Source organism: Ptychodera flava, chromosome 20 (assembly GCF_041260155.1).
Source record: "Ptychodera flava strain L36383 chromosome 20, AS_Pfla_20210202, whole genome shotgun sequence".
In the NCBI taxonomy this organism is placed as follows: Eukaryota; Metazoa; Hemichordata; class Enteropneusta; family Ptychoderidae; genus Ptychodera; species Ptychodera flava.
In genome coordinates, this window is record NC_091947.1 from 25,438,098 (window position 1) to 25,450,382 (window position 12,285).

A 12,285-nucleotide genomic window follows, 5' to 3' on the forward strand; every position below is an offset into this window, starting at 1 on the left:
TTGTTAAAATATTTATATGATAAAATGCAGTTTACTTCATATGTTGACAAGTAACATACAGTTTATGATCAGACAAAATTATGGGGATGAAAATAAGCACAAGTATTCTGTTTCTTTACCAATGTTGATGAGTAAATGCAGTCAATGAAAACTGATCCAAGCCATGTCTTGCCATTCTCTACCCTCTCCGATGTATGAGCATGAAGTGTATGGGGAAATCCCACAATGCTTTGGGCCATATGAATGATTGATATATTCTTTGCATGAGTTGCCAGTTTTTTATTTCAAGAAATATGATTTTGATGATCAGATAAACTTCATGGACAAGTCTTTGAGGCCTAATTCTTGCCAGGGAGGAAATATTTTTTTCATATGACCCATACATAGGGATAGGGCAAGACATGGGGTTAAAAAAATTACAAGTTACGTTAAAATTTGAAACATCCCATCTTCATTTAGCAAAGGAAAGACTCATAATTTTCTGTGGGGTGATTCTATATAAGAAAACAGACAGTAGTTCTGTATGGCACTATTTTGTTCAGAACAAATGCTACAAGAAGTAACTAAAAACCTGCAAAATAAAAATAATGTTGTGAAAATCCAAATTGAACTTTTCTCACTGGTATCCAAATTCGGGAAAACAAATTGTTCTGATACTGAATTTTCTAAGTTATCAGTCATATACATCCCCACTTGGAGAAGCTGCTACCTATTTTTCTCTTTCAGTATCCCCCACATTTACATAGCTGTGGCAAAATAAGAAAGTCTCTCTAAATCACAAATCCGCAATTTTCAAATTGTTTGATTCAATACCCATCTAATACTGATCAGTAACATTGTTTGTCTTACTATAAAGAGTTAGCCTATAACAATGACCGTCATGCATGTCCCGTGTTGCTCATCCTTTCCTATATTTATGTGGTGACTGAGGGACTATGTTTTGATCCAAATGTATAGAATGTTTGGGAGGTGGAGTGAGACAGGGTCAAAGGTCAAATTGAAATGCACAACAGAAGGCTGCTGTTCACATATATACATGTAAATACTTCATGGTTGACTGACAACAATAAGAATTAATACTATCTTTCAATTTTCATGATATTTTTGTCAGACTTAGTTTGCATATTGGACGCTAATTTCCTATCTAATTCTCCCGAATTCATCTTCTCATTCCTTTGAATATTTTAAAATATTTACATATCCATGCTGGGCTACAGGGATAAATATTAGATTTCTACAGCACTTCATCCACCTTCTAAATATATTCAAAAGTTTTGCTGAACTTTTTCTAAGATAAATAAAAGTGCTAGTTTTTTTTTTGTTATTCATATGTCACAAATTTATCTCTCAAAAAAAGACCAAAACCATGACACTCAAAAATTGTCAGAGGGAATCCAACTTCATCACATGCTGACGTGTGAAGTTTGTCTGAGCACCCGTTAGCTAATTAGCATATATTTCAGAGAGAGACATTGAACTTGTAACACTTGTTCTATTGACGGTTGCATTTGTGGACCACTTGTACTACTATGTGTCAAGATTTTAGATACCTGTAATGGGATTCCTGAAAGGATACAAACATAATAAAACAGACAACAACGTTTGTTATGTTCACGTAATACATGCCTCAAAACTGAAAGGTTTTAGACTTTTTAGTCAAACTTTCCTCAAGGAGACTTTTAAACTGTTCCTGCTTCTTACTCAAAAAGACAATCATGGGTCACTGTACAAAGTTTGGGATTAGAGAAACATAAAATCTGCTGATATTTGAAATCCAGTATTGCCGCTATACCCTGTGCTAACTCCACAGGTAAAAATTACATTATTTTCACAAAAAAACAAGAACGAAAAACTGACATACTCAACAGGCTTCAAATGAGTCCACATGACCAGTAGACCATAAAAGAATTGTCAAATTTGAGTTTCTATAAAACTGTCTCCCAGGCGTGTTCTACCTTGAGAAATATACATCACAAAGCAATCTGTTCGGTTACACTTGGTGAAGTATTATGGTAAAAATGGTTCTCACAAGCCGATAAAACTGAAAACAAGATCACAAAGTTGTAACTTCTGATACAAGTACAACATGGAAATACTTGTTTATCAAACCAAAATATTAAAAAAAAAATAAAAAAATAGGAAAATTAACAGAATACAATGTCACAGAGTAAAATTCATCTACACATCTGTCAGTAGGGTTGGTGTCTATAATAAATACATTCAAGAAAATAAACATTATCAAAAGTCTTTACAATTCTTTGTGAGCACCACATTGGCCTTTCGTGTGGAAAACAAAAGAAAGAGCCAAGTTCTACCTCTCTGCATCATGCAGTGTTGTTGAAACTGCAACAAACAGTCCTTGTCACAACTGTTTACGGTGACATTACTTCTGTTGAAAGTGTTACATCATTTTCTTGATTTAATAAAAGAGCAGCTCACATGAACAACAGATGACATGAGTTTTATCATGAGTTTTACCTCTGTTTCTAGGGTCTATGGTTCAATGGGCACTCATTTCTTTGGAGGAAGCAAGTCATAAATTTGGCCTGATGAGGGCGCTGTACCTAGAACCCTCACTACTCTACGGGTCCATCATGCTGGAATGGTAGTAAAATAACACATACTGGATACAGCAGTATACTATGGACACCATGGTAAACAGAAATCATGTGATGGCAGGACAAACATGTACACAAATGGATATCAGAATGCTCTTTTCTACACACACATTTACATAAATGACTTCATTTGTACTGCAGTTCATTTGATCAAACAAAATACTGATAAAAATAACAAATCTATTATGAGTTTGACTGAAGAAGCGGGAGATACAGAATACATCGAAAATCATATTTCCTATATTAATATTTCACCAAGGATTTTCTTAATACAGGGAAATGTAGATGTTTGTAAACTCTAAAGCCAGACATAAAACTTTGTCACAATTAGACAAAGCATCCAATTTTTTACAACAAAACCAAGGAGCCATTGTTACGTAGGACTGACATAGTCATAAAAATTTACCGTACTAGTCCGAGTATAAGCCCCTGCTCGTGTATAAGCCCCCCTACTGATTTTAGAGGATTTTAGAAAATGCATTACATCCGTGTATAAGCCCCTACCCTAGTGTAACTCAAATACAGAAAGGTTAGGAGAGTATATTTGGTCATTTAACGTGGTAAAATTAATTTTAGATAATAAAGAAACTATTAAAAGATGTTAAAACAATGGGAAACTGGAGTTCCCTTGACAATATCGTAAGGAAAATGACACGTTTTTCCAGTACTATCTTGATTCTTTGACCCTACTCACCCCCGTCGCCTAAATAGAATAGTCTCACTCACGTCCGCCATTGTTTATTTTCATTCACGGCCACGATGTTTTCAAGCTTGAACATGCAGTGTCTTTGTTTGAAGCAATTATCTTTCATTTGTGAAGACTTTTCCTGGTGACTATTACAATTTTCACTGCTATGTTGTTGTTTTCACAAGATGTAGACAGTTTGATATTGGAATATTGAGTTGCCTTTCGATGTGGGCAATGCATGCCTGTTCACATTACTACATGTACTGTTGATCAGCAGCATACATGACGTCTTTGTTTCAAGTTTGGGGTTTTTTCGACGCTGAAATTTCACCAAAATGTCACTTCTGTATTCAGAGATTGTACAATCAATTTCTTTGGATGTGTAAGTCGATTTTGAAAGCGATAGAAAGATCGAGTGGTGTTGAAAAAAATCGTGCATAAAATTAGCATAAATTAAGCGTCCATGCCAGATAACATGGGGTTGCTCGAGTATAAGCCCCTCCCCTAGTTTTACCGCTGTTTAGTGTTGCCGAACCGGGGGCTTATACTCGGACGAGTACGGTATGTGGGTATGCATATTTGATGTAAAATAGCCCTCCAAAGTACAAGACCTGACCATCACATACAAAATAAAATCGTCATTCAAAAGGCTGAACATGGCTCCTTTTTAATACTTCTAAATATCACACCAGGGAACATTTCAGCCACTAGAAATAGTTACCAAATTAAAAAATAGCAAATTCACATGTCACATAATAATCAGGTCTCGTATATGTAAACAATTCATCTGTCTGTCTTTGGTTTTTGTATTGAACAGAAAATACATTTATCACCACTAGTCTATGTTTCTTGTAAGCTAACTAAATGATTTAAGGATGAAGTTAAACATGGATAATCATCTCAAACTATTTCGTCAAGGTATATCATTTGTGTAAAAATCTCAAAATAACATTTCACAATTTTGCTTTCAAAGTTGATCAGAAACAGAAAAAGGTTAAGGAAGTGAATTGACATGGATTAACATTGTGGTACACAGAGTTGTAAGGCAAAATCAGTTTTGTGAATTTTTTTCTGAGAAGCTGTGGATGCTGTGTCAAAATAGGAAAACTGAGGTTCAAAGGTAACACATCTGATAACACATAGCGGATGATGATGTGTAAGATGGTTCCTTCAAAAAAACAAACGTCTGGATTGCATTCTTCCTCTGAGTACTCTTGTAGTCGTTGCTTCTTGATGCTTTTCTGAAGTTGTAGGCAGTTCAATGTTGCTTTTTTTGTTTTTAGTTTTTTTTTTAATAAGATTATAAAAAATGTTCATAACCACTCTAGTCATCAGGTATTATGGTAATTGCAAGTCGCTTGTTCGGCCACGTAAAATGTTTTGGTAGTTCTACCTGTGGATGCAACAGAAAAATACATGTATCGGTGTGTTAGCAATGCACATATTATAGCCAATGCTTTAGCACACTGTCCATATTGGCAACTTTTCAACCATATAATCATGCCTACTTCAGTAAAATTACTTAATGAACAATACATTTGCACTTGTTATTTGCTTGGTACTTTGTATGACTTTCAAAGTAAGGTCCTTCTTGAATTTTGAAATAATAACAACTGGCCGAAATTAGTCGCAAATGCACGCATTTCATAATTTCTAGAAGCAAGTGCTTATTGAACTTTATGAACCCAAATATAAACAACCAGCCACAATTTCCATTTTACAATTCTCTTTGTGAAGTTTCTTGGAAATGTATTATATGACAAATATAGGTCTTTTAGTCATGAGAAATGTTAACACTGGTCAGTGAGAAAATGTTACTAGGTTTCCAATATCATTTTATTGAATTTCCTTGGTATATGGAAAAACATTTATCTATGTTCCAAGCTTTGGAAAAACAGGTCTTTGAAAGTTGCATGACAATTTTTTAAAGTATAAAACTTGATATTTTCAACACACTGAGAATTAATGAGAAACAGTCATTAAAACAAATTTGTAAAACATGCATTTTGGGTCTTGTATGCCAAGGTTGATAAACATGACCAGAGAAAGCTGGTAACACTGACCACGATACACTGACAAAGAGCTCTTTGTAATACTCACTTCACTAGGATTTGAAAGTACTTCTAGATCTTCAATAATAGAATCTAAGGCATCATCGGCAATGAGGATCTATCATCAATCAAAAAGAAATATCTCTTTGTAAGTTTAAGGTAGAACGCACCTCGGGGACAGATATTCGGACTCTCAAACTTTTACAATTCTCTTCTGATATACTACATGTGGGGGTTCATTTTAAAGCTCTTGGTGAAAGAAAACTTTTCACCGGCTTAGTTTTTCGAAATTCGAAAATTTTTATTTTTCTCCATAGAGTTAACACTGGGATGGCGGCCATTTTGAATTTCTAATATCGGTAAATCTTGGGTAATTTGTTTCTCTAGTACCAAAATTTGCACGGTGACCCCCTATTTTTATTCTTGATTTTGAAAGAGAATGATTGAAAGATCCCTTGAGGAAAGTTAAAGCAAAATTTTAAGTCTTTCACTTTCGAGGTGCATATTACCTAATGGAGAGACAGCCAAGACTGTCTGTATGTGGGCAATAGTTCATTAGCTGCTTATTGCTGAGGGCATAGTGCGGTGAGTTCAACAAATATACAAGGACAATCATACAAAAGACAGTCTGTTTACTGAATTGATGGCATTAACGTCAGAGTTTCATGTCCTGACAGTGAAAACTGATCACTAGATTGAGCTGGCTGTACTCTTAAGAATAGCAAACAGAGTGTTGAAGCTGACCTGTGCTACACAATTTTCACATAACAATTACAGGTATCTAAATTTTTTTGGTGAAAATTGGGAGTTTAATTTTTATCTAATTCCAGAATGTAGCTATCCTCTCCCATAATTTTCCTACACTACACATCAGCTTACCTGCAACCAAGGCCCATGAGCAGCATAGTTATGTGTCTCATCCACTATTGATCCTTCCACATGGGGTGATACTAATGTAACAGCCACATCTCCTGTTATGCTCTTGAACGTAAAATGTCGACCGTGTTTAAGTCTACCCCTGAAGAAAGAACAGAAAATGCAACTTTATAATCACCAAAAAGGTAGTATTTTCATTAACGTGCTGATGGTGTTTGTATGTTTGATTTTTTCTTGGCCATGTGAGCTCACATAAACATTACAGGCAATGTTGTGGTATAATATATTTAATAAAGTACAGATTGTCTGCTGAACTAACTACCAAAGATTCATTGACATCTCAGTGACCAGCACACTTCTCATACCCTTTCATCCCCACATTCCCAGGTACAAGTACTTTATCCTATTGAAAACATTGGAATGTACCAAATTCTGGTGGTAGAAGGGGTTGCCAGTCAAACATGCTGATTCTCAGAGAGATTTGTTTTTAGACTTTTTTACAACAGCTGAGCCTTTCAACGTGAAAACCAACATTATTTCTAAATGAGTTTCTGTTACACACTGATAGGCTCTAAATTTTGATGATCTTCTCATTGCGTAAACAGTTCCAAACAGAGGAATGAATCTACATAGCAGTACATTTTACTCATAACACTAGGGAATACATGAAAGGAGAGACAGCATAAAGTTAGCATGTTCAACTTGAGAGTGATGAAACGATATGGCTCACAGTTGCCCTTTACATATATAGCATTTTCCATGCTTTGATATTTTATATATGAATATAGCAATAAACTGGAACAATTTTGACTTTTTCTTGGGCATGTTATACTGACTATAGACTGTAGGTGACACTATTAAAATGCAACTTCGAATTTTCTTGTCAAAGAAAAATTAAAACATCAAAAACATAGTTTGTACTGAGTTCATGATGATCTCTACATTTGGAATGATTTTAAATATGTCCTCAAACTGTAATAAAGGAAGATTTGTTATATGGTCAGCACAGGTATATTCCTGTACAGAGAATGCTGTAGTTAGAGGAAGATATGTGACACTGGACATTGTACCATCATCATTTAAGTGGGTAGGGACAATCTTGCAAAAAGCCAACTTACTTCAGTGCCAATGGTAAAAGAGCACCAGCCTCCATGTTGAACTTCAACTTGACTCCTTCAACTGTTCTTGTCCTGATCAGTTCCATTGAACTTCCTTCAATGTCACTCTCTGAACTTCCCCCGAGGGACGGCTTCCTGTTGTCTAAGACATCCTGGTTCCTGAGAAAAGGAAAAAGGTAAATTTCTAAAGGATTCATAATTCACCACACAAAAAATGGACAATTTATCAATACAGGTGAACTGAAAGAATTTCTACTGTCATGTTGATGGCTACGACACTATATGCCACATGATTTTTGAACAGAACAACCCAGAATTTGAATAGTCAATAAATGTAACACTCTGTACGATCAAGAAGTGAAGGAAAGAATTGTAAAGTTTGCATGAGCATGGCTATACTATGTAAATCACATTAAGATGGCATAAAGTGGAGCACAGGCATAGAGAAACAGCATTCAAAAGTTCTTTTTCAGTATTCTCCCCAGATTTTTTTACAATATGAAATTTAATTAGTGTTTCTGGAAAACTCTTCCGCAGCACTATCTAAATTTCATAAGATTATAAAATATTAATTCATTAAAACGCTGTGCTTGGTCTTTTGTGAAATGTAAGTACATCACTCTTTCCACACACACTCAAACAGTTTTGAATGCCTGTATTTGCTTCATTCATTTTAAAGAAATAAGTACAAGAACACTATAAGTTGATACATACGTGTCTCTCTCATGTCTCATACCACTAGTTTGACTTGTCTGTATTGGCGGTAGTACTGATATTTCTTGTCCTAGTCCTCTCTGCAAAGTTGCTTTGATTTGCTCTGTGTCTGAAAAACAGTAAATAAATGAAAATAGGTGAATTTTCTGCTACACAATCTCCTATTCAGGGCTATTAACATCACAGAGCAAGCCCTGCACAAAGAGTGCCTGGAGTTAGACTGGAAGATCCATTGCATGAGGCAGCCCTGCCTTGATCCAGAGACTTTCCAGTCCAGGGGTAAGTGCAGACATGTATATTGAACTGTCAATCTAAGAAAAAACATTTGACATGTAGTCCAAAAAGTATATAACGGAAGTAATTTTCCATTTTGCATACAAAATTGTTTCATGTATGCAACAGACAGAATGATGATATTTAATACAAAATTTGGCATAATACATATAATTATTTGCACCTATACATTTTCAGCTATACAGATTTCTTGAAAAAAACTGTTCAGGACTAGTTTGATGAAGAAGAGCTAAAACATCTGCAGAGAGGGAGTTTACCTTATAGAAACAAAGGAAAGTAGTCTCACCGTATTTTGAAATCTGTGGTGTATTTTGCTCAGTTCCACTACTTTCACCAGAAAAGTCATCCCAGTCCTGCCAGGAGCATTTGGCACTGACCCCGCTCAAGTTGGAACCGTCGGTTTCAATTCCCCGATCCACCATCTCTTGTAGGTGGGGGTCAATGTCAAAGATTGACTCTCCCCTCCTCATATCAGTGACCAACCACGGACCGCCTCCCCTACAAAGGAAAGAAGTATGCTAATGCTGTAACTGCTACAGTAGAACTATTACTTTATTACAGGTAAAGTCAACTTCAATGGTCATTAAAGAAAAATACTGTTACTGGAAAATTTATTTTTTTTAAAAAGCATGAGAGCTATCCAACTCTGCCTGTAAATGATAAGAAATCGACCTATGCCATTGTTTCCATGTTCACAAACACCTGTGTGGACTGACAAAGTCTTGAATATACCAAACTAACAGAACAGCCATAGAAATGCCTTGGAGTCAAACAAATCATATGATGACCAACGTATCATTTCTGTTGTGCTTCATTTGTTTTCAACAAAAATTTCCAGGAATTGTTCACTTACCCTGGAGTTTTTCGGATCAAATCTAAAACTGCAGGACCGTTCCAGTGCTGAGCTGCCTGCAACTCTTCATTGCATACGCCTAATATCTGCAATGGTGGAAACAGAATTTGCCATCAGAGACTTCCCAGTGGATCTGTCTTCTACATAGTCCCTGTTCATAAACATGCCAATAACTTTCCATCTGGCAGTACTATCCACCTGCTGGTACTTTCAAATTTTGTACTGCTCTTGGTGTTAATGATCTAATTGCCTTGAATAATTACAGCATGAGACATTGTAAGTTCCATGGATTCCGTGTAGATTAACCATTATCAGGGGAGAACGAATCCACAAGTCACAAAGTCCAGCAAAAGCTGATTTTGTTTTGCTACATTTTGAAAAGTGGATGCTCCTGTAAAACACTTTGAATTAGCTGTGTGCTGTTTTAGAGATTTTGGATTTTCATTGCAATGGCTGAAAAGACAACCTGACCATAGTAAATAAGGAGAAAAGTTGACGTTAGCGGCATCTTAAAATTAGCGAATTTAAACACTTAGCTAAATTAGCTAAAAAAAGGATGCAAGCTAAAAAGACTTGTTTTACAGTAATTCACATGTATGATGTACAATATACCCCGGGTAAACAAACTAGATTGAAGGACCACTGGGCTGTGTTGATACTGATCTCACACTGCATAATTGTATCACTTTACGCAAGACCTAAGTATTACCATCACAAGTGCGACTAAACCTGACAAAACATATCAGAGGAAAGTGTTAAAATGTGACATTTTGTAACAGCAATGGTTGACATGGACCATAGAAAGCAGAATTTCATGCTGGCTCAATGATCCAACTGAACGTATACATGTCTTTGTTGCATACCTGAACGAATTGCACGGTTCCAAACTGTGTGGTGATTGGTGGAAGTTGAGGGTCCTCGGCCATCAACATGTGATTGATTCGAGATTCACTGTTGTCTAAGGGGCTGTGCCATGAGACATGGTCTCCACTACAAAACACATTCTCTGCGAATACAATGTATGAGAGTTTACTTGTAAATTATGATGAAATCTGTGTTACTGTCTTTATATTATTTATGAATGAACATCTAAGTAGCAGTGAGTTGGAGACAATGAGCATTACACATTCATTCCGTATAAAAGGAAAACCTCTATAGCATCTGACTGTGGACCAATGATATAACAACTTCAATAATTACTACTGAACATTTCTTTAAAGACCAGTTTGCATGATTTCAGAATTGACTGCTAGCGTGATAAAATCAGATTGAAGAGATCGTCAAAACAAACAAAATCTGCAATAAACCTACTTGTACACTGTATCACACAAAACCAACACCTCATCACCACACCAAAAATGTCACCACAGTTTCCATGACAACTTCATCTATTTACCTGATTGGAACACATATCTGGCAAGTCCTTGCATCAGTTCAGCTGGCCATGTTGGAGGGGCAGTTTCTGTAGCTTCTCTTTTTAATCGAAATGTGAGTTCAAAACCGAAACCACTGGGACCTTCACCACCTGTAAACCTGTTTCCGAAAGACAGAATTTTATCAAAGTGTATATGTTCTTAAACTACATGTATTTCAATTTGTACTAAAAAACCAAAATACACGATTCTCTGTATACATGTATGTAAAACTTCAGTTAGCGTCAATAATTGCATGCGTGAAAATTATTTAAAATATGCAGTACTTACTCATGTACTCTCCCATCGCCATGGAGATCAGAGAGTCCAAAACTGACGTAGTGCCAGTGAGGAAGAATGCCCCGTGCCGGATCACCAGGGTTGGCATACATACTTATGTAATCTAGGGGGTCTGGACCACCTAACCTGAAAGGAAAAAAGGAGAGAAATTCTTTACTGTCAAATAATGTCATATCCGGTCACGTACGTGTGTATTCAAATTTCTTGCTGACGGACGTGTGTATACTGTGTGCACTGCACTGTGCGGGCGATGACGTTGCTTTGCCCGTCACTAGGTAACGACAATGTCGTGGAACACATGTCTAGATCACGTGATTGATATTGTAGAATTCTTTTTATAGACAGTTAATCAGAAAAAAGATATTGGCACTGATTAACGGAATGCAACATGTAGAATTTATGTAACTACATGTATAACCAGCACCGAATACATGATTGTAGAACCAGGCTATATTTAAGCCCCCTTAATAAAGTTATGGGGCCTTTACAGTATTTTGGGGGGTCACTCTGAAATGCACCAGGAAAAAAAAAAAGAGTTGCTAAATCATTATATGTCAATGTACATTTGTTTACAATCAATGATTTTTCTTGAAGTGCTTCCTCCCTTTATTTACGATTCTTCAGCTGTTTTTAAAAGACCAAACACAATGCTGTAGAATGGTCAAATGACTCTATTTTCAGGTCCTCAGATATAAATGAACATGAGTATAAAGTTCAAAGTGTCTCTGCTACAAGTCGAGTTTTAGTGATGACTTGATATTATTTGCACTCAAAAGCCACGCCTGCAGTCAGCTCACTGAGCAGGGAGTATAGATGCAATTTCACACAACTTTGAAAAGTTGGGAAACGGATCACTGTGACAATTGCACATCAAACCCCAGAGTCAACTTTTGAGATACTTTAACTCTTAGGTACCGGTACTAACTAATTCTTTGACCACAGCCCACTTTGTACATTTTATTAATGTTATTAGTTCAGTACTTGATTGTAACAGGTCAATCAGCATACAGAGACCATGGCTAGAAATACAAGATCATAATGGGGAATCTCTAATATTTGTAGCGGTCTGCATCAACCTGTCAATCACTTTACTGTTAGACACTAAGTCACACTGTCAATGGACTGAAGATATGATATTCAAATTGTTTACCGTGGCTTCGCACATACCACACCATATTTTGCTTACAATCACTTTTTTGCAAAGATTGATACAATTTGCATTAATTTATTAACCCAACACTGAAATATTGGTCAAGTTCAGCTTTTAGCATAACAAGCAGTTGTAAGTTAGCTGAAAAAGAGGTGTTAATTTGAGCAACTTTATGCACATCACCAGATTTCCTGGCTTCTTTTTCTCCTGT

General features: G+C 36.1%; 1 protein-coding gene across 1 annotated transcript in view; it reads right to left on the bottom strand.

Annotated features, from left to right (window-relative positions):
- LOC139120407 (suppressor of fused homolog) overlaps nucleotides 1–12,285 on the bottom strand; it is a 21,946-nt gene continuing 9,661 nt past the window's right edge. The window contains exons 2-11 of the mRNA XM_070684803.1: nucleotides 10,916–11,050; nucleotides 10,609–10,745; nucleotides 10,076–10,218; nucleotides 9,213–9,298; nucleotides 8,646–8,857; nucleotides 8,066–8,174; nucleotides 7,352–7,510; nucleotides 6,237–6,375; nucleotides 5,407–5,475; nucleotides 1–4,699 (exon numbers count right to left, since the gene is read on the bottom strand). Coding sequence (XP_070540904.1) covers nucleotides 4,631–4,699; nucleotides 5,407–5,475; nucleotides 6,237–6,375; nucleotides 7,352–7,510; nucleotides 8,066–8,174; nucleotides 8,646–8,857; nucleotides 9,213–9,298; nucleotides 10,076–10,218; nucleotides 10,609–10,745; nucleotides 10,916–11,050 — 1,258 coding nt within the window. The 3' untranslated portion in view covers nucleotides 1–4,630. The remainder of the gene's footprint in view (nucleotides 4,700–5,406; nucleotides 5,476–6,236; nucleotides 6,376–7,351; nucleotides 7,511–8,065; nucleotides 8,175–8,645; nucleotides 8,858–9,212; nucleotides 9,299–10,075; nucleotides 10,219–10,608; nucleotides 10,746–10,915; nucleotides 11,051–12,285) is intronic.